The sequence below is a fragment of the Nerophis lumbriciformis genome, linkage group LG07 (genome assembly GCF_033978685.3).
Source record: "Nerophis lumbriciformis linkage group LG07, RoL_Nlum_v2.1, whole genome shotgun sequence".
NCBI lineage: Eukaryota > Metazoa > Chordata > Actinopteri > Syngnathiformes > Syngnathidae > Nerophis > Nerophis lumbriciformis.
The window spans coordinates 34593960-34617331 of NC_084554.2; the positions used below are offsets into that span (position 1 = coordinate 34593960).

Consider the following 23372-nt stretch of genomic DNA (forward strand, 5'->3'; position numbering starts at 1 on the left):
GGCAGGAGTCGGCAGCTCACAATGCAGTCACAGCGCTTTATTCAGCCTATGGCATCAAGTACAGATATGGACCTGCTTCTACGACCCTCTGTGAGTATTACTTAGAAGACACAGGAGGTCCTCGGTCATGACGCCTTTGTTACTCCACTTGTAGCTAAATGAACATCTGAGTCAGTCACAGAACACATGAAGCACGCATTAAATACAGTAATCCAAAGATTCAATTCAAGACTCAAATTAAACAGTAAGACAAATATTCCTTTACTTTATCCCTGTGGTTGTCTTGCACACTGGAAGGAGCACTGAGACCACAAATGAGACCACTATGCCGCTTGGTTATCATTTTCCATTTCATGGTGGTCTCAATACTGACAACTCTACTCTGCTTAGTTATCACTGTCTTTTTCAAGCAACAGATCCAAGTTGTCTCAATGAGGAGACCACTATGTTGCTTGGTTATCACTTTCCATTTCAAAGTACACTCAATATTGAAAACTCTACGCTGCTAAGTTATCACTGTCTATTTCATAGCAACAGATCTGTGTTGTCTCAACAATGAGACCACTATGCTGCTTAGTTATCAGTTACCATTTCATAGTTGTCTCAATACTGACAACTCTACACTGCTTAGTTATCACTGTATATTTCATAGCACAGATCTGTGTTGTCTCAATAATGAGACCACTATGCTGCTTAGTAGGGATGTCCGATAATGGCTTTTTGCCGATATACGATATTCCGAAATTGACCAAACCCTTAAATACCGATACCGAAATACCAACCGATACTGATATATACAGTCATGGAATTAACACATTATTATGCCTAATTTGGATAACCAAGTATGGTGAAGATAAGGTCCTTTTTAAAAAATAAAATAAAATAAAATAAGATAAATAAATTAAAAACATTTTCTTGAATAAAAAAAGAAAGTAAAACAATATAAACACAGTTACATAGAAACTAGTAATTAATGAAAATGAGTAAAATTAACTGTTAAAGGTTAGTACTATTAGTGGACCAGCAGCACGCACAATCATGTGTGCTTACGGACTGTATCCCTTGCAGACTGTATTGATATATATTGATATATAATGTAGGAACCAGAATATTAATAACAGAAAGAAACAACCCTTTTGTGTGAATGAGTGTAAATGGGGGAGGGAGGTTTTTTGGGTTGGTGTACTAATTGTAAGTGTATCTTGTGTTTTTTATGTTGATTTAATTTAAAAAAAAAAAAAAAAAAAACGATACCGATAATTAAAAAAACGATACCGATAATTTCCGATATTACATTTTAAAGCATTTATCGGCTAAGCAGTAGAGATGTCCGATAATATCGGCAGGCCGATATTATCGGACATCTCTACTGCTTAGTTATCACATTGTTTTTTTATAGAAGACTCAATACTAAACCTCTATAATGCTAAGTCATCAGTGTTTATTTCCTAACAGATCTGTGTTGTCTCAATAATTAGACCACTACGCTGCTTAGTTATCAGTTTCTATTTCATAGTAGTTTCAATACTGACAACTCTACACTGCTCAGTTATCACTGTCTATTTCATAGCACCAGATCTGTGTTGTCTTAATAATGAGACCATTATGCTGCTTGGTTATAACTTTCCATTTCAGAGTAGACTCAATATTGAAAACTCTACGGTGCTAAGTTATCACGGTCTATTTATTAGCAACAGATCTGTGTTGTCTCAATAATGAGACCACTATACTGCTTAGTTATCACATTCTTTTTTTTTTATAGTAGACTCAATACTAAAACTCTACACTGCTAAGTCATCGCTGTCTATTTCTAAACAACAGATCCGCGTTGTCGCAATAATTAGACCACTACGCTGCTTGGTTATCATTTTCCATTTCATAGTGGTCTTAATAATGAAAACTCTACTCTGCTTGGTTATCACTGTCTATTTCATAGCAACAGATCCGTGTTGTCTCAATAATGAGATCACTATGCTGCTTTATTATCAGTTTCCATTACATAGTATTCTCACAACTGAAAACTCTACGCTGCTTAGGTATCACTGTCTGTTTCATAGCAACAGATCTGTGTTGTCTCAATAATGAGACCACTACACTGCTTCGTTATGGTTATGGTGTTAGTTTATTTCAAACATGCATAAAATTACAATATGATACATCACATATTTCCAGTTTCTCATTACAGCGTGTCTGAAAAGGAGCAGGAGGAAGCAGAGCTTAATTGATCTTACCCTTTTTTGTATCATAGTAATTTTTAATACACTTGTTTCTACTCAATCCATAACACAACAGTGAATAAATAAATAAATGATTAAATTATCATATTATTACTTCTCATATCATATTAGTCTCAATACCAAGACCTCCATTCTGCCTAATTGTCACTGTCTATTTCATGGCATCAGATCCCTGTTGTCTCAATACTGAGACCACCATGCGGCTTAGTTATCAAAGTCTATTTTATAGTAGCTGATCCTTTCACATGTTGAAGGTGATGGTCAGAACAATCGAACAGCTTACACCAAGCAAGTGGCCAGTGCGGTTAGGCTTTCTGACTCTCTGAGCATTTTGCAATGTCTAATTTGACTTTCCTTTTCTTTGACACACTGCCATCAGAAGAGTCTACCTTATGCTACCCAGAGTGTACAACAATTCTTCTTAACAAAAGAGGAGATATAATTTTAAGGACATTTTTACTTAAAACATTTGTATACACGCACGACACTAAAAGCCTTTAGCATATCAGTATGTGGAATTAAGTTATGGAATTGATTAAGCAAAGAAGAAAAACAATGTACTAATATGATCCAGTTTACTGGAAACTGTTCAAACTCAAAATGTTTACAAAATACAAGGGAAAAAAACTGATGGAGATTTTGAACCTTGCTGCGGTAGAAAATGGATGGATGGATGAAAAATGAGACAATCTTATTCATAATGTGAATCACAACTTACTTAACTATATATTCATGAGAACTGTGTTGATTATTTATTTAATTTGTTTGTGTTACAAATTGAGCAAACGAAGTTAACAAATGTGTTAGAAATTGCTTTGAAATTGAAAAGGGGTAGGATTGAATAAGCTCTGCTTCTTCCTACTCCTTTTCGTACATGTTTTAATGAGAAAATGGAACTATGTGATATATATTGTAACTGTATGCATGCTTTAACTAAAACCATAACCACAAGCTTGGGAGACATAATGAAAGGCAACAGTTTAACTGAAAGAACAAAATTGTAGTTGTCTAACCTCATTGACAAGTTCTATTTTTTATACAATAATAATTAGGGCTGTGTATTGGCAAGGACTTCACTATACGACACAGTATGGCGATAAATTGCGATATTCTACATAGTTCACTGATTAATTTAGAATGCAGCTTAAAAAACAATTTATATATGTACACTAGATGACGGTAAAACAGCTTTGGACAAACGGAGTCAAAATATATAAAATAATTCATTTCAATTGATGGCAATTGTACAGAACTTAAAAGTAAGACATCAAAAATCAACATTATATTGCAATATATTGCAATAACGATAGTTTTTCCAAACTCTAATATTAATCATTAATGGGAGTGTTTCAGAACCACAAAACATTGTAACACGAGGACCAAAGTCACTTAAAGATGGATGTGTTCCGCATGTGTTCCACTTTGTGTTCTTCTCTCATAGATGTTAGCTCAGGCAGTTCCATCGACTGGGCCTACAGGAATGGCATCCCGTACGCATTTGCGTTCGAGTTGAGGGACACGGGCTACTTTGGCTTCCTGTTACCAGAGTCTCTGATCAACCCCACGTGCACTGAGACTATGCGGGCGGTGAAGGCCATCGCCACAGGCTTGCTGAAGAAGTGCCCCCCTTACAGTGACCCCGACACATTACCATATCTATAAATGCACTATAAAATAATTTTTCATTTGTTTTCAATACAAAATATTGTCTCATTCTTCGAAAATCTGAAAAATAAGCTTCTTGCAGGAAGTGGCGGACATTGAAGCACTTGTCATGATCCAGCGGAACTTTGCTGACTCAAGAAAGTACCATGATTTGACTTCTAATGGACCCTAATGTACACCTATGAATGCCTTCATTGCTGAAACATGTTTTTTCTTATCAGCTGTATGTGATTTGTTTGTTATTTACAGGAAATAACCTGTCTGTGCATGTCATTACTCAGGTATGGATCCCAAATGTTTACGTGAACGGCTTAACAGTTTTTGTGCGTGGTGTTATCTACTTGAATAAATGCTGTTTGATATGCTATTTGACTGTGTACATGTTTTCATTCAAAAAGGCATGGTCGGTTGGTGCATTGGGAATAAAAGTTATAACTACAAATAATACGTTTTGGAAACCATGTGACGTACCTGTATTTTTTTTTAAATACACAAAGAATCATTTTTTTATTTTCCTTGTGTTAGTTAAGTTGTATGTTTTACTGTATTTGCATAGAAGTCTAAAAGGGGAAATTAAAATAATGAATTTAAGTGAAGAATTTAAATGCAGTAAACTATATACAGTCGTGTGTTATTATATTCCTTATCAGTGGATTTTTGAGACAACATTGAAAAATGTATGTTGTTCAAATATTTACCAGAAGAAAAATAGCTTTGCTCCAAAGAAAATTAATAAAAATACTGGAATGATAACAAATCTATATCAATAATAATAAAGTACTAATAACTATTTCAGTTTCAATCAGACTAGTCACTCTTTTGCTTTTAGATTAACCTTGATTAATTGTAGTACATTACTTGTGTACCTACTTCCAATTAACTTAAAAAAAAAAAGACCGCAATATTTTGACACAAGTGAAATTGTATTGTCAGAATGTTATACAGGAAACATTTTTTAAATGTTTTACTTGAATGCATGTCATTTATTTGTTCCAAACTTGCTGACTGTTTTACAGCATCTGATAGTTGATTGCAGTTAAGGTAAAGAGGCTTGTGCAGCCAAAATAAGATGTGCCATTAATCTGCATTCATAAATGATTAACACAATAGCGTTTAGTGATTAATCACATGAGTTAAAGTGTTAACTTTGACAGCCCTACTAATAACTTAACAATTAGGCCATGTGATTAGATATTGTGTTATCGTCATCATGTAATTTGACAAATTAGTTTGCATGTATATTTAGAACTTTAAGGAAAGCTATAAGCAAATAAGAAGATACAATTTAATTCAACATAATTATAAAACATGGAATTTGGGGGAAAATCCAAATATATTGTGCTGTTGCTTCTTTTTTTTGTTACTTTATAATTTTAACATTGCTTTTTTTTAAAGAAATAAACAATTTTATTGAATGTCACATACAAAAAATATGTAAATAGAGAAAAAAATAAAGGCAAAACCACAAAATGTTTTAATAAACATTAAAAAAAAATCTCTACATACTCGGATGCATACGTATACATAAAATCATATTATCCTAATTGTACAGCATACGCGTGTGAATATGTGTGTGAATGTGATTTATAATGTAAAACGCTTTTGGTATCATTCCAGGTATGGTAAAGTGCTATAGAAATACAGACCATTTACCATACTAACATTTCCTAATTTAAGTAGTGTTATTACTTGTAATGGTTAATATATATACAGTACAGGCCAAAAGTTTGGACACACATTCTAATTTTCAATGCGTTTTCTTGATTTTCATGACTATTTACATTGGACATTGTCACTGAAGGCATCAAAACTATGAAACCTGTGAAGTGAAAACCATTTCAGGTGACTACCTCTTGAAGCTCATCGAGAGAATGCCAAGATTGTGCAACACAATAATCCAGAGCAAAGGGTGGCTATTTTGAAGAAACTAGAATATAAAACATGTTTTCAGTTAGTTCACTTTTTTTTTGTTAAGTACATAAGTCCACTTTTATTCTTTGGCTTTTAACACTGTGTGAGTTGTGTGGTCTTCTGTCCTCTGTTGTCCTCTGTGTTGTTTTTTTTATATAAATTTTGATTTCTATTTACTGTTTTAATTGGTTTTACCATTTAAAATTGTTTTTAAATCATATTTATTTATATATTGTTTTTATATTGTTTTTATATTTATTTTTTAAATTTTTTTATTCAGTCATTGGTGGAGCATAATATTGTTTTTAACATAGCTGTGCAGCACTTTGGAAACATTGTTGTTTAAATGTGCTATATAAATAAAGTGGATTGGATTGGATGTGTTCATTCATAGTTTTGATGCCTTCGGTGACAAACAAATAGTCATGAAAATAAAGAAAACCCAGTGAATTATATATATATATATATATATATATATATATACATACACACACACACGTATACATATATATGCATACACATGTATACATATATATGTATACATATATATGCATACACATGTATACATACATACATACATACACACACACATATATATATATATATATATATATATGTGTGTATGTATGTATGTATGTATACATATATATGCATACACATGTATACATACATACATACACATATATATATATATATATATATATATATGTGTGTATGTATGTATGTATACATGTGTATGCATATATATGTATACATATATATGTATACATGTGTATGCATATATATGTATACGTGTGTGTGTGTGTGTGTGTATGTATATATATATATATATATATATATATATATATATATATATATATATATATATATATATATATATATATATATATATATATATATAAATTAAGAAAGGGATTTATGTTGCTGCTATATCGTGACATTTATTTCTTGTAAGAGGAGGTTGTTGACACAAAAAGTTACATATATATTTTTGGTTTTAAAGCAAGAAATTGATGATAAAATGCAAATTGCTTCTATTAAAATAATCATATAAATTTAATTTCAATAAATAAGATGTAAAAATAAAGAGCGTTATTATTTTAAGCAACAAAATAATAAATGCTTTATATAGCATATATTATTTTTAGGCGAAGAGTATAGTATGAAAATGCCTTAAAATTAGTTTTGCTGTCAGTTTGAGAAAAGATGAGTGTTTTGGAGTACCTCTCCGAGCAGCAGCAGCAGCAGCAGCATCTCCCTGCTGCCTCACTGCGGCCGCTCGCCGACGTGCGTGACGTCGCTTCCTCTCCAACATGGCGCAGGAGGCAGGTCGTTGATGTCCGTCGGACGGGATTGAGCCCACCTTTTTTGTGCGTTTGGTTTTTTGTTGGTGTGGCCTGACATCGCCGAGGGGGAAACAACATCGTTTTTGGAGCCCTCGATCTCCTCTCCCTCACTCCTCCTCCGGCCTGACACACACATTACATTTACACACCGCGCCCCGAATTCCGGTGCGTCATGTTTGAGGGCAAAAAGACGAAAAACATGTTCCTTACCAGAGCTTTGGAGAAGATTTTGGCGGACAAGGAGGTGAAAAAAGCCCATCACTCCCAACTGCGCAAAGCCTGTGAAGTGGCACTAGGTAAGTTGTGTGTTTTTTGTGTGTGTCTCGTTGATTTAGAGACGTCGCGCACCCCACTCCACTTATTAAGCCGGCTATTCTGCAACATAAGCGCCTAAACGCCGCCATTATTGCCCGATGACTTTAAAGACAACATCGGTATTTGCTTTGGTGTGTTTATTCGACGAGTCGCTATTCAACGCGGAAATGGTGCAAGGAGGTGCTTGGCTGTTAAGTTGGCGATGAGAGCTTGTAGGCCGCAGGGGAAAAAACTGTGCAAAAGTTGCAAAGGGTGCTTCAGCAACGTAATGTCAACATAGCGGACATGCACACGTCCCGACACACACTATAATTATTGCAAGCGTTTAATGGCATGCCTTTAAGGCCACAATGCTTGGCGTCTCCTTCTGGTACACAAGGGACGCGTCGTCCTCCCCTCATGCCGTCGCAGCAACTCATTCGTTCTGTTATTTAATGCACATATTAAGCAATTTAGTGTTCAAACGTCGCTTGTACTTTTGGGTTAGTTCGAGGTAGTGAAAAGAGAAGGTGACAGCTGTCAGTAGCACCGTATTTAAGCTCGGGCAAATACGTTATCGGAAGTAGTAAGAACCGCTTCCGGTCATAAATGAAATATAATCCTACTCATTCACGTTCAGCGTTTGAAATTACCCTTGTAGCAACCAACATTGATTTTTAAAGAAATATGAACTGTTTTTTGTGTACTTTAACTAAATCAAACGTTCAAACGAGCGATTAAACCTGCTTGTTTTGGTCTCCTTGCTCTTATTTTGAAGTTTGCAACTTCCACGTCCGGTTTATGTCGCAACCCATGCTAACTGTGTAAATTAACAGGTGTATAGTACTTGGCTCTACATTGTTTTATCAATTTGATTCCAAGTAAATGCAGGGCCAGTTTTACTGATGAAGATACTTTTTATAATTACGTTGTATAACTTTTATATTTTATTTGTTGATTATGAGTCTAATCAGAATAAAACAAAGGTCAAATATTTCAATAGTGCAAAATAAGTAAGCAAAAGCAAAAACTACCATTGGCTCTTATTCCTACATGCCAGACATTATTTAGGTCTTGCAACAAACAAGGCTTTTGTTCTGCCTGGGGTGTAATTTGATGCCAGTAGGGACACTGAGACCATCTTGTGTAGCAGGCAACAGGCTACCTGTCCTGTCCGCACACCCACACAATCTGCATTTTCATAGTGTAAGCTGACTTTCAGGTGTTTACAAAGACTTTGCAAGATCTAAGTGACAGTTTCCAACTTTTTTGTGGATGGTAAAATTAATAGTATCAAGAGCTTAGTGAGGAGTGACACATGGTATTATCAGTCACAGTAAAGGTAATTAATTAGTCATCTAGTGGAAGGTCTTTGCTGGGTAATACACCAACTGTTGTGAATTCAAACTTAAGTGATATAGTAATATAGTGCATTAAAAACCACCAGAAAGGACTGTGTGACCCAGAAAAGAGAATGACTTACATAATCTCCTCCATCTCTCGGGGCTGTGAGACGTCTCTTAGAGCATGCAGGCGTCCGCCTCTGCCCTGTCAATGAACGTCAGAAATCAAGTAGACTTTTTATTATAGGTTTTAGATGACATTGGATGTACCTAATGTATGTATCGTAACGGACATCCAGGTAACGGATATTGACTATATTTTGAGGTATGCACCTGTGCCAATGACACTATTGTACCTAGGATTATAAAGCAGGCTTCCCTCCTGGTTATAAGCTTTGTACCACTAGTAGCACCACATGTGCACCCATGATAAGCACTGGGCCATAAATAAAAGTGTTTGCCATGCAATGACTCCCTAAAGGTGACTCATAGCCTCTCCAAAACGTCAGAACGTCTTCAGTGGCCCGAACCGAAACACCCTTATTTTTTTAACTAAATAAGAGTGAATAATTTGTTTATTCAGTTTGTTTAAATAATTATATATAATAATAAATACTTGATTAATTTACCTTTTTAAATGTTCTTTTAATCAAGACCCTGCTTACTGGTTAGTCGCCCCCTGCCTCCTTTAGCTGCTTGTAATCCCACCGGTGGACTGGTTTTCTGATAATGAGCTTGCAGTAGAGTGCGTGTCAGCGTGTCAGGGCCTGCGCTCTATCTGAAAGCATAAATAATTATTCTGTTTATACTAAAGAATGTATTTAGACTAGCAAGAGCATAATTTCTATAACCCCACCCCTCCCATTTATTATACATCATCTTATGTGTATACTCTGATCAAGTACTGAGACGTCTATAAATTAATTATTCTGCAGTGCACACAGATGAGACAACAGAAGAGGTTCTTTTGTCATTGTTTCCACTGCAGGGCTTGTGTTTACTTCTATGACCTACCTTGTTATTGATCCAGCCTCTTTGTTGGCTACAGCAAGAGAATACATCGCCTTTAGGAGGCAATTAGACAAAACAGACCTCACAAATATGGCCGACACTTCCAAAACACACTACTTAATTTGCATCAACTATAATATTTTCTACTAAAAGACTTTTAGTCATAATGAGAAACTGGAAATATATGATGTCATGTTGTACTTTATGCATGTTCAAAATAAGCTAACACCAAAACCATAATTTTGAGCGTCAATCAAAATTGCATGGGGTCCGAATAAGCTCTTTGTTCATTTGGATAATTTGGGTGTATATACTGTATAGCAAGAGTTTACGTCGCCTGTAAGAGGCAATTTGACACAAAATACTTTTACAAATATGGCTGACCCTTTTAAAACAGTGCAGAGTAAATCAGTATCAGAAACTATAATCTACATTATTTCCTTCAAAAATAATATAGTAGTTAGGACTCAAAATGTAAGTGTTGTTGACCTAGCTTTATAACCACTAAGAGATGTGATCCCATTTAAAGGGGTGATATTATGATTTAGTTTTTTACATTAAAACACTTCCTTGTTGTCTACATAAAATGGAACAGTGATTCTTTGGTCAAACATTTGTATAGATTATGTTTTACAGACCACCTTCAAACCGCTTTCTGACTTTCTTGAGGATTTGCTGTTTTGTTGGCGGTCTTATTTACGTGGCTCCACTTTGACAGCGTCTTCTCTCTGCCATCTTTGTTTTAGTTTTTAGCGCTTCATTTGCAAGTTTACTGATGGATATAAATTGGAACTATACGCTACTTTGTATTAGAAACGGCAACAGCGGAGAATTCATGTGCATGTACGAGCCAGTCCGTCCCACAACAAGATGATAGAGAAAATGAAAGAGCTTATTGACTACAACGTCTCACTACAATGGCGGACTCGTACAAAGATCTTGGGGTAAATCTTTACCATATTTGAAGATATCCGCTAAAACGCAACTGGAAAAAAACGTCGCAAATTCCAAACTTATCATTTGGAGGGAGTATAAAGGAAGGCAACATTGTTTTATAAATATTTTTGCCATGCCATGGTTTGGTTTCAAATTTTCAGAATTTATGCAGATCTCAAATACACAAAAAACGGTACTAACAGGTAAGAATAGTTGGTTTTGCATTAAAGGTTCCCTTTAAGAGATACAATAATCTGGTAGATTCAACAACTTTATCGCACTTTATCTACTACCTTATTGCGTACATACAGTATATGTAGCTTAGCATCTTTCTGCTATCAAGACACAAGCACCGTTAAATCTGACACCATAATCTGATCAGAATGTATGGAGAATTTGCCTCTGAAGTTGTACAAAAATTTGGAAATTCGATTTACTGTGTGTCTTTTGCGTTTTGCAACGATAATTCGCGATGTTAAAAAGTTTATAAGAATTTATGTCAGACACCTTGCTATCATGGTTCAGATGGAGTGCTGTTACCTTTATTTAAATAACAGTGGTTAACCTTATTTTTGCGTAACAAGTACCTATGCTGCAGAGTGAAGTGAGGGATGACATGAAACATGTCCACATTCTTCCTTTAGCTTTAAATCTTATTTATTATTTTTTAGGTTTTAACAGTGGCTGACTTCTTTTCACACTTGCATGACAGTTCTACAACTTATTTAAAAAAATAACTTGCAAAGGTTATAGGATGACAATAATTTGTAATATGTAACACACTATATGTATTTTATTTAATTATTTGAAAGCCCACCTCCTTGTCTCCTCTTCCCACCATACCCTATCTTCAAGCTGTTTTTCTCACCACCAGTCCTCATGGCGTATAGCGTATAGAAAGCGTCTCTAGAGAGTCGTGTGTTTGGATGTCTTCCCACCCCACCCGTCGAGCTGTGTATCAGCTGCGTTGTGTTGCCTTTTAATTGACGAATCCCGAGCGCTCTTGTGAGAGTTTGGCCATGTTTATTGCTGCATTCGAAACTGCTGGGAAGGAGGAAATTATTGCACTCTGATTACGAGGTCGAACCTCAAAGCGTTGCAGTTGGATGTAAAGAGAAAACGTGCTTGACGACAATGAAAAGCTTGTTTTCTTTGGATATAGCAATGTACTGCAAGCTTTGTAAACACATAGTTGTGCAGATACATTAAGCAGACTCACGCAAATAACACAGACTTTGTAGAGAGAGGAGGTGCATGGCTGAAGGAATAATTTATTACCTTTTGCACAGGATCTGGATACAGGTACCAGATGAATCTCGATTCCATTAATGGAACCATGCACCGCTCAGAACTATAATGGTGCCATCTGTCCTTCACCTACCATGAACTATCTATACTATATTGACACACCAATTTTCATGTAAAAAAAAAAAAGAAGTAGCGTTCTATTCATACCGGTCAACCTTCGTGTTTTTCCGGGGAAACTCGCATATATGGTCTGCTCAGTGACACTATGGCAACATCGGCATAACATATCCTGTAGCTGGTAAAGTACAGCCTTCAAAACAAAAGCACAGCAGTAAAATAACAGTTGTACAATCCACGCCCTCTTGAATTACCCTTATTTTACCAAATTTTCTGTAAAATCCCCCTAAGTTGTATTGTGTCAGTCAAATAACATACAGTATTTTAGTATTGTCAGGGCATTGCATCTATCACAACTGGGCTGTTCATATTGCCCTAGTCTTGCTTTTCATCCTTGACCATCGATACAACTAAATGGAATACTAACAAGGCTGATTCTATGGCTGTTGATGTGTTGGCAGAGGGATCACTTAATTGTATCTTAACTGTCGTTTTGCACCACAATAGAGTAAAAATCCTTGTCTGAGCATGTCTTCACTTTTAGAGGAAAAAAATATTTTGCATCCTGCATCATCCTCAGACTAGAGCTGTCCTACCTAAGAACCGATTAAACCTGCTTGGAAGAGAGGCGAAAAGTATTTTAATACAATCTGAACAGTCCAGTTGTGATGGATTCAATACCTTGAGAAAATCTGGATAGATGAGAATATTTAAAGGCCATATTTTAGCGTGTCTTGCAGTGCACCACTGTTGGTACTGTGTAAACTCCTTGTAGGAAGTTTGAAATTTCCCAGCTTTTCGGAACGTGGTATATTCAAATCCATATGTGTTGTAGCCACTGGCTTGTGTGTGCAAACAACATTCTGGCAGGATGTGCTCTTAATGAATTAGTCTTGATCCAACAGCTTAAGTCTCCCTGCCAGGTGTTTTTCTCATTCATCGCGTGGCTGCAGTGTGGAAAAAATTCTGCCGAGTGTGTTTCCTGTGTCACTGGTGTGTTGCATTTCATGTGTGCTCACCTGAAGTCTATTCTTAGTGAGTGGCCTAGTAGGCACTTGAATGAGCGAGTGTACAAGCTCTATGAGTCTTGAAATGTACAATGTACAAACTTAAAACATAGCTTAAGGACTTACGTGTGGCTTAAATGAGTCAGTTTGTTGGTAATTGTTATTTGCAATGGAAATTAAGTATTTCTGCAGGAAAATATTGTAACTGCAGAGCCTTTCAAATTAATTTTAATACATTTTCCGACAGTCTTGATCAAAACTGTCAGAATTTTCGATACAGTGTTTGTATTGTATCGCTGTTTACTCCCTTCCAAAGCTCATATTTAGGGTAAACAGGGCGTCTTTGGATGTGAGTGAGAGAGTGAGAGAGAGAGAGAGAGAGAGAGAGACTTTTATCAAGCAGCTCTCAGATTTAAGCAGCCGTCTCCACCAGAGCCTGCTTCCCCCAAAAAATCAACCCTAGCTGATTCATGCAGCTCATTTGCATCCTGAGAGGCTGACTGACTCACTGTTGTATTTATTGTGCACACCATATCTAAGCCACGATCAGCTTGTGCTGTGAATGAAAGGCTCGTCAAGTTGATAAGCGTCCACCTTTTTGAAACATGAATAAAGCGATGTTTGACAATGATGCCGTTCTGTCTAGGTCCTGACAGCGTTTATTCCTACTCAACAGTGAGAGTGTCTGTCCACATAGCGCATTTTGACCTACATTTGAACCTCTAAAGCTCTTGTAGGCCGTCATAAGTTTTACAGTGTACATAGGGGTACGTGGAGCAACAGTTGAAGTAAAAGTACTACTTCCACCTCTACAGCTGCCACAGCGTCAGTTGACATTTGGGAAGTACCTGCATTCCGCCATGCTTGGAGGAACAGAAGCAGGTTTTAGATTAGCCATAAAACCTTCTACTCTGCTTCAGAAGGTACCTTAAATAGATACCAACCGAAGCTAACTTTACCAGACCGACAAACTTTAGCTGGCGGACTCTGACTAAAATGATGGTTATTATTAAACTGTCAATTGTACTCATCATAAATACATTGGAAAAAGTTACAATGAACATACACTGAACAAACATTTTCAGGAGTTGAACTCAAAGATCTAAAACTTTGACTATATACACAAAATACCTATTCCGTTCAAATATTGTTCACAAATCTGTGTTAGTTAGTACTTCTTTTTTGCCAAGATAATCCATTCCACCTCACAGGTGTGGCATAGCAAGATGCTGATTAAACAGCATGATTATTGCACAGGTGTGCCTTAGGCTGCCCAGAATAAAAGGCCACTCTGAAATAAGCAGTTTTATCACACAGCACAGATGTTGCAAGTTTTGAGGGAGTATGCAGTTGGCATGCTGACTGTAGGAATGTCCACCAGAGCTGTTGCCCGTAAATTGAATGTTCATTTCTCTACCATAAGCCGTCTCCGAAGGCGTTTCAGAGAATTTGGCAGTACATCCAACCTTCCTTACAACTGCAGACCACGTGTAACCACACCAGCCCAGGACCTCCACATCCTTACCTCTATGATTGTCTGAGACCAGCCACCTGGACAGCTGCTGCAACAATTGGTTTGCAAAACCAAATAATTTCTGCACGAACTGTCTCAGAGAAGCTCATCTGCATGCTCGTTGTCCTCATCGGGGTCCCGACCTGACTGCAGTTAGTCATCGTAACTGACTTGAGTGTGCAAATGCTCACATTCGATGGCGTATGGCAAGTTTGAGAGGTGTTTTTTTCACGGATAAATCCCATTTTGTCAGAAAGCTTGTTGTTTAGCGTCGTGTAGGAGAATGGTTTGCTGATGTCAATGTTGTGAATTGATTGGCCCATGGTGGGGGTGGGGTTGTGGTATGGGCATGTGTATGTTATGGACAACGAACGCAAGTGCATTTTATTGATGGCATTTTGAATGCACAGAGATACCTTGACGAGATCCTGTGGCCCATTGTTGTGCCATTCACGCGAGACTATGACCTCATGTTGCAGCATAACAATGCACGGCCCCATGTTGCAAGGATCCGTATACAATTCCTGGAAGCTGAAAACGTCCCAGTTCTTGCACAGCCAGCATACTTATGGGACATGTCACCCATTGAGCATGTTTTGGATGCTGTGGATTTACGTATACAACAGCATGTTCCAGTTCCTGCCAATGTCCAGCAACTTGGCACAACCATTAAAGAGAATGGACCAACATTCCACAGGCCACAATCAACAACTTGATCAACTCTATGCGAAGGAGACATGTTGCACTGCTTGAGGCAAATGGTGGTCACACCAGATACTGACGGCTTTTCTGACCTTCCCCACACCACTATAAAGCAAAACTGCACATTTCAGAGTGGCCTTTTATTGTGGGCAGCCTAAAGCACACCTGTGCATCTTGATACACCACACCTATGAGGTTGGATGGATTATCTAGGCAAAGAAGAAATACTCACTAACACAGATTTAGACAGATTTGTGAACAATATTTGAGGGGAATAGATCTTTTGTGTGCCAGTATCGTCTAAAAGTTTTAGATCTTTGAGTTCAACTCGTGAAAAATTAGAGCAAATACAAAAGTGTTGAGTTTATATTGTTGTTCAGTATATGTGATTGGTATCTCACTTATGGATGATCAATATCGGCATCAAAAAATCCTGATCGAACATCCCTAGTATCTAGGGAAGTCATGCTTCATGTGGTGCACGTTGTGGTCATCTACATTAATTTATTATTTTTAATTGTTGAAATTATGCAGCACATGTTAGTTCTTGAATCAAATGTATTCAATCAAGATTACTATTACTAGAATGCTTTTTTAAAAATATTTTTACAAATTGTGCTAAAATATTGAGATGCCAACATGTGCACCGTAAATAGAGTACAAATCTTGAGTGGTTCCAACAGTTTCCACTCACCTTTTGGGTGTGGGGGAATCTGTATCCATTTGTAAGGTCAGAGGTCACAAATAATCAGTAGGAACAATTATGCTGGAAGAGAAATGCAAAAATAAAAACACAATGAATGACAAGTGCAGCAATACACACACGTGTATAAGACTCCAGTGAAGAATGGTGGTCGCCATATTGGCTGAGTCAGTAGCCCTCAGATGATTAGCTCATAGTATATGTCGGGGGGCCTTGTCGGGGGAACTGCCACCTAAGGAATTGAAAAAGTGAAACCATGGAAACGGTGCTGCTGCTGAATATGAACAGATAAATAAAAGTTGTTGACACTTCAGAAGCATTGCAACCAGCTAAAACAACTACAGCAGCAAACACAGATGACAGGAGATTAGCACAGATTATTGCTTAAATATTCATGTATATATAGTATGTATACTGTGTGTCTGTATATGTACACATGATATTTAATGTCTTCCCTTTGGGCCTGCTGGAGACTTTGTATGTACGCTATCCCTGCAGAGCCACTCATCCTAAATAACGCTGTCTTTTCTTTTCTCTCTGCCATGCTTTGTCAAAGTTCCTCACGGCTGTAATATGTGATGCAGACAGAGTGGCTCGCTTCTCTTCTTGGCGCACACGTGACAAAGACCAGGGGGCCATGCAGGGGGCTTTTGGGAATAAACAATAATACACACAAGAACTGTAGTTTTCAGATAGCAGAAGCCCTATTCAACCGGTGGCTCGTAGGTTAAATCTGTCCCTAAAATGACATAAAACCGGCCCGCATATTCAGTTTGAAACTTGAGAGTAAATTTTTGGGAAAAACAGCAGAACTCCTGTCGAACAGAGGATCTTTGATTTGTATTTTTGCAGTAGATTCTAAAAACAGCAAAACATTCCAGTTGTGTAGACAAGCTTTGACCTGTAATTTCCCTTCATACAGTATATAAGACAGTGCTTCTTAACCTGGGTTCGATCGAACCCTAGGGGTTCGGTGAGTCGGCCTCAGGGGTTCGGCAGAGCCTACGGTGCGGAGGTCAAGACACGCCCGACTCATTGTGTAAATGTGTAAATAAAAACTTCTCCCTGTCGGCGTATTATGGATACCCCCAAACAATGTTCCCTCTAATTTTCCATATGTGTGAGCAAATGCAAAAACTCCTTGAGCATTCAGTGGAGCACATGTGAGCGACGTCAGACCTGCAGCACACCTGTCCCAAACCTGACTAAATAACAAATTCAATGTTTTATTATTGTAATCAAATGACAGCAGTCATTTCCATGAGATTATTTTATAATATAAGTGTTTGACTATAACATATTGTTTTTCATGAGCTGTGTACTAGTATTATATGTCTGGGTGAGGGGGTCCTACTTTGGAAATAATGTGTACCCCTTTCAGATATCGCATTTAGTTCCCACTAAAACATTCACTGTTGCACAATGAGATGTAAACATGGGATCACGTGTATATTCCTGTAACTTTCTGTTTGTAAAATATACCTTTATTAGTATTTCTTTAATATATTATAACATCATTTTATGATTACGGTTCGGGTTCGGTGAATGCGCATATGAAAGTGGTGGGGTTCGGTACCTCCAACAAGGTTAAGAACCACTGATATAGGATCTTTGGCTAACATTTTTGCAGCTGTAGATTCCGAAAAACAGCAAAGTATTCTTGTTGTATAGATGAGCGTTGACTAGCAATTTCGCAGCAGAGCACTCCTGTCATACAGTATATAGGATCTTTGACTAGCATTTTTGCAGCTGTTTCCCAAGAACGACTGAGTCATTTATGGGATCTTTGACTAGTGTTTTACAGTATTTCCTAATTCAGGCAAGCACACCTAATACAGGCAAGCACAATAAACGATTTGTTACTAGCATTTTCACAGCAGGTCCTTAAAAACAACAAAGTGCTTCTGTCGTATAGACAATCTTTTACTAGCATTTTCGCAGTAGTTTTTTATTTATTTTGCCTATCGTTCACAATCATTATGAAAGACATGACAATGGATGTATTTTGTTTAATGCACTCTAACTCGTAAATAAAAGTCTGCATACAATGAGGCCAATAGGAGGTCCTCTATTCCAACCATAAACTACAATAAATAACCATCCAAAAAACCGCCAACTAAACTCCATTTACATTTCGTGACTTGAATATTAACCAAGTATTAGTGATATTATTAGTGCTAACACAGACAAACTATTTATAGCAGCGCTGTGATAACTAGCTTATGTGGCTTTATCGACATCATTGGCTGGTGAGCTGCTTTCTTGCATCGGTGCTGGTGAAAGTTTATTTTAGATGATAAATTATGGCTCTCACCGTGATAGTAGAAGGATGAGGACGAAATCCGACAAGTTGGTACACTTTGACAGCCAATTTAGACCCGGCAATGGCGAGAGACATGAAAAGATGCTTGGTTCCAACCCCCCTTTCTTCGCGAGGATTATGAGTCATTTTCATCTAAACAGGAATATAACAAGATTCTATCAGTCGGCATCCTAATGACAGCAGACATTGTACAGTATGTGATGTGGTATGTTTGTTGGCTCTCATGAAGTCTGCAGAGAGCAGTAATCAGGGATGGCTCCATTGTAAGTAGACTTTTGATCGTATTTATTTACTCTTAAGAATGCATAAAAAAAGAAAAACATATGTGTTCTTTTCTTACATAAGGATTGGTAATGTTAGGCAAAATTACAAAAAAAGTGCAGTTCACCTTTAAAAACAACAAAGTGGTCCTGTCATATAGAGCAGTGTTTCTTGACGATTAGACTAATTATTGGGCCACAAGCGCCCCCTACAGGGCTGCCAAAAAAATATTTCTCAGCCGTGAGCCGCAGCGGTACTTAGTTGTAATACACTTCAATATCAAACAAACAAGTGTGCAGCTTAAACCAGAATTTAAGCTGCAGACTTTAGTTTAAGCGCAAAAATATGACTAAAGTGTTGAAGCTGCATTTTCATTTGCACTTTAATTTTATTGATAGTTTATTTAACAAACACATTTATATTATTTATTATTAATTTAGTTATAATTTATATATTTTAGCAATGCGTACTTGTATTTAGTTCTTATGAGTCCCTTTCTTTAGCAGTATAGTTGAGTAGTATTTATTTTTGTAATCAGCCTGACCTAAGCGTTGATAAAAATCTTTCTAATTAACACATCGTTTAATATCATTTGACAAGGTGTATCTTGTTAAACAGCAAGTAGGTTAAATATAATTATTGATAATTAAGAATAAGATTACTAATTTAGTGTTAATCTTTTAGTGGCCCCCTGGTCCCTTCTCTAGTGGAAATGTTAGGCTCCATGGTCAAAAAGGTTAAGAACCCCTGATATAGAGGATCTGTGACTAGCGTTTTTGCATTAGGTCCTTAAAAACAACAAAGTGCTTCTGTCATATTGACGATTTTTTACTAGCATTTGGGACTAGATTTTTATATCGAGCATACCTGCCATATTGAGGACTTTTAACTCGTGGTTTTGCAGTTGATCCTTAAACAGCAGAATACTTCTGTCATACAGAGGATATTTGGCTAGCATTTTAGAAATATAGTCTTGAAAAAACAGCAGAGCATTATTTTTGTATATAGTATTTTTTACTAGAATTTTTGCAGCACACCTGTCATATAGCAAGCCTTGCATTTTTGCTGTTGATCCTTCAAAAATGCAGAGCAAACCTGAGAGAGGATCTTTGAGTTTTGGTTTTGCAGTTGATTCTTAAAAACAGCAGGTAGCTCCTGTCTGAAAGATTATCTTTGACAAGCATTAGATTCCTTAAAACATCAAAGAATTTCTGTCAAATAGAATATCTTTGACTCGCGTCAAGTTAGCGTAGTGCTACTTTGTTACTTTATTCATAACTATAGTTTGAAATAAAAGTTTGAAGGTATGACTGAGTCTTGCATGGACATTATATACAAAATAATCGTGAAGGGAGAAGTCCTTAGCTTTCTGAAAGTGTTTTTGTAAAGTCTTCAAACTTGACTGTGAAAATGTTCAAACTATCCTCTCATTTAATCCCAATTTTAAGCGTTAAATATTCGATGAGAAGTTCTGCTCAGCCTGGCAGCAGTGAAATAATGGCGTCGTCTCGGTGCGCTCTCTTGCAAGTTAGACTCAAAGCTTCCTCATGGAGGGGTCGCCTTTTTTTAACGCTCTTGTGCTGAATGCTCGGTTTCTCTCTCTCTCTCTTTTTGTCTTCCTCCCTTTTTGTGAGTGTGTGCGCACTTGGTGAGTTCATGTCGCCGCTTTCATGCCCTGCAGATCTTTGAGATAAATGTCGGCTCTGGCTTGCACAGACTAATAGGTTACATTTTTCGGGGTAGCGAGTGAGCCAAGGCCAAGCTCGGTGGCGCGACGAGTCAATTGCATTCATGCAAAAGCACATGCTAATTACCGAGGACAACACGTTGACGGTACTAACATAGATTAGTGAGGACACCTCACATTGCAGCAACCATTTTTTGACAGTAAATTTTGTCCTGGGACAATGCTGTAGAAATGAACCTTGAGTGTATTTTAGAGTAGTCAGTGCACAGCTTATATAGCAGATGTCACACCTGGGTGAAGTCTTGTCTGGGTTTCGTCTGGTTTCATGTTATCTTGTCATTTCCTGTTTTATTTTGAAGGGTCATTTCAGGTCACTTGCCCTTCCTCCTGTTTCACTGGTCTGATGTCTCTCCTGATTGCCTGATTGTGTCCACCTGTGTCACCCACCCTCCTGTGTATAAATGGTTCGTCTTCTATCTGTCCTGTGCCAGAGTGTACTGTCACGACCTGAACAGGACTGTGGACACAGATGCAGGAGTTTGACAACAAATATGTATTCCAAACAAGGGAAAGGGTCAAAAAGGGAAGAAACTTAACAGGCTATCAAAAGCCGAGCTTACCTAACCTCTAAACTAACAACAATCTCAATGAACTCAAAACGCTCCAGCTGCGGAGGGAAAAAAGTTGCAAAGAGAACAATATGCAAAATATAACAAAAGGCGCTCCAAGGGAGGAAATGCTAAACAACTAATCTTACCTGACAAAAAGGGTACGAATAACGTGCCAATGGCTGTGGACATGGAACACTGGAGGTTCGCACAAAAGATACGAAAACACTCTGGCACAGGACAGATGGAAGACGAACCATTTATACACATGAGGGTGGGTGACACAGGTGGACACAATCAGGCAATCAGGAGAGACATCAGACCAGTGAAACAGGAGGAAGGGCAAGTGACCTGAAACGAGAGGGAGAGTTACACCTTTCAAAATAATACAGGAAATGACAAGATAACATGAAACCAGACGAAACCCAGACAAGACTTCACCCAGGTGTGACAGCAGATAGAAAATGAGTAGTTAGCAATACAAGTACAATAGCAACAAAATAATTGTGCCTCAACGCGTCATGGTCTGGGCATGCTGGGGAGCTTCGGTTCAACATGTATTCCGACACAGGATGCGGAATGCCTACAAAACGTAACCTGGTATATGCCTGTATATTCTTTAATTTTGGATCTCTAGTATCAGTATTTGGGTCAAATAGGTGAAATTACGTCTGAAAACTTTTGACAAGTTGACTTCAAGCCCGTCCCCGCCCATTAGGACATTTAAAAGTGTAAGACACGATTCGTTTTGAAGACAGACTATTCTATTTTAAAAGTCAACCAAAAAATTTATTTTGTGTTTGTTTGTGAATGACGTCCTGTCCAACACAAGCAGATTTTAGCTAAATTGAACCGCTGTGTTACCGTGACCGGCAATACTACAAGCCCTACGTATATTAGGCGGTGGAAATTGACACATTTAATTGAATAAAAACCGAAAGAGTCCGCTTTCCATCATTTTCAACAGACTGCATTGCAGAAGGATTAACCCCTCACTTCCTCTCGCGCAAGATTCACCCAGGAATGAGGCCATGTAGTGTGAATCAATTGCTTCAAGGTGCAATTAATCAACAATAAATTGACAGACATTCTTAACAATGAGTTCATTATTGTGCTGCTTTACTCTACACCACTGGTTCTTAAACTTTTTTCACCAAGTACCGCCTCAGAAAAAACTTGGCTCTCTAAGTACCACCACACTGACCAACATTAAAATACAATAGCGTAGTAGGCCTGGTAATTAATTAAAAACAAGGCAAAAGTTTTATTTAACAAGTATATAGAATATTTTTTTACCACTGTATCATTACACACAGTTTGAACAGTAATACTGTGTTTGAATATAGAAAAATAAAACACTGTATTTCAATCAAGTGATTCTTTGGCTAGTGGTACATGTACCACAGTTTGAGAATCATTGCTCTACAAAGTTATGGTGTCATTAGCTATACTGCAAACTGTATTGCATTTTCCCAAAGTTCATACTATATATTTTCCCTTCTTTACTCTTTTTCAGAGGAAATCAAAGAGGAATCAGAAAAATCAAGGTAAGCCTCAGCTATTGTTTTAACAAGTTTGGTCTGACGTGTCATGAATGCATTCTCCCGAGTTCAACTAAAGGGCACTAGAAAACCGTTTGTGTGTGCGTGTTTCTCCAGAGAGGTGTGCTTTTTATTTTTACTCACATCTAAGCCCCTTTTTTCTTCTCGAGTAATGGCTCTCTTGACAAACCCCTGCCTCGTGCTGTGTGTAGAAGTTGCCAAGTAACGTGTCTTCTGGAATGAGTGGCTTTCCCTCCACTTTCACTTATTGGCTCCCATTTTCTTCTTATTAACAACGTAACTGTAAGAGGAAAAAAAAACATTTATTATATTGTCATATCAGCGCTCAGCAAGCCTTAATTAAGAATACTTTTATAGAGCCTGCAGGCCTTTTTAAATGGCTTATTTCATTAGTGTGTGGCGCAGGCATACAAGTTCAGACTAAATAACATGAAAACATTCAGCAGTGTGCCTGCTGTGATATAATAGATGGCAGAGCAGCTATTGAAGCAGATTGCATATAAAATATCATTGATGTCATGTCTTCTCAGGGAAGTTCAGTAGATAACAGCTTGTGTCAGTTATCTTTGGGGAGTCCTTTGCTCCTTTCAAAGTTTATGGACAAATCCGCTAAATCTGAAGGTTTAACTCCTGCAGAAAAGTTTGTCAGATTCATGAAGAGTTTTCAAAAGGACACAATAGTTCAGACCTGCATTTGGAAATGAATAGCCCAAACTAGCATAGCATCCTTTGGCCATGGACTCGGACTTGGAGGTGCTGATTCTCATCCCAGTCGCTTCACACTCGGCTGCGAACCGATCCATCGAGAGCTGAAGATCCTGGCCAGATGAAGCCATCAGGACCACATCATCTGCAAAAAGCAGAGACCTAATCCTGCAGCCACCAAACCGGATCCCCT

The 23372-nt window shown here is 37.5% G+C and overlaps 2 protein-coding genes and 1 long non-coding RNA gene across 4 annotated transcripts in view; 2 read left to right on the forward strand and 1 right to left on the reverse strand.

The window, feature by feature from the left end:
• The window catches only part of cpa6 (carboxypeptidase A6), a 33897-nt gene extending 29646 nt beyond the window's left edge, over positions 1-4251 (forward strand). The window contains exons 10-11 of the mRNA XM_061965400.1: positions 6-90; positions 3679-4251. Of these exons, the coding sequence (XP_061821384.1) occupies positions 6-90; positions 3679-3899 (306 nt within the window). The 3' untranslated portion in view covers positions 3900-4251. The remainder of the gene's footprint in view (positions 1-5; positions 91-3678) is intronic.
• LOC133609628 (uncharacterized) overlaps positions 1-21147 on the reverse strand; it is a 46599-nt gene extending 25452 nt beyond the window's left edge. Inside the window, exons 1-5 of the long non-coding RNA XR_009815745.1 lie at positions 21062-21147; positions 16025-16096; positions 8937-9001; positions 7370-7438; positions 7038-7282 (exon numbers count right to left, since the gene is read on the reverse strand). This is a non-coding gene — a long non-coding RNA (uncharacterized lncRNA). The remainder of the gene's footprint in view (positions 1-7037; positions 7283-7369; positions 7439-8936; positions 9002-16024; positions 16097-21061) is intronic.
• Positions 7166-23372, forward strand: part of arfgef1 (ADP-ribosylation factor guanine nucleotide-exchange factor 1 (brefeldin A-inhibited)) — a 55881-nt gene continuing 39674 nt past the window's right edge. The window contains exons 1-2 of one of the 2 annotated variants that reach the window (XM_061965398.1): positions 7166-7455; positions 22429-22459. In XM_061965398.1, the coding sequence (XP_061821382.1) occupies positions 7332-7455; positions 22429-22459 (155 nt within the window). In that variant the 5' untranslated portion in view covers positions 7166-7331. The remainder of the gene's footprint in view (positions 7456-22428; positions 22460-23372) is intronic. The other variant, XM_061965399.2, reaches the window with a different exon arrangement.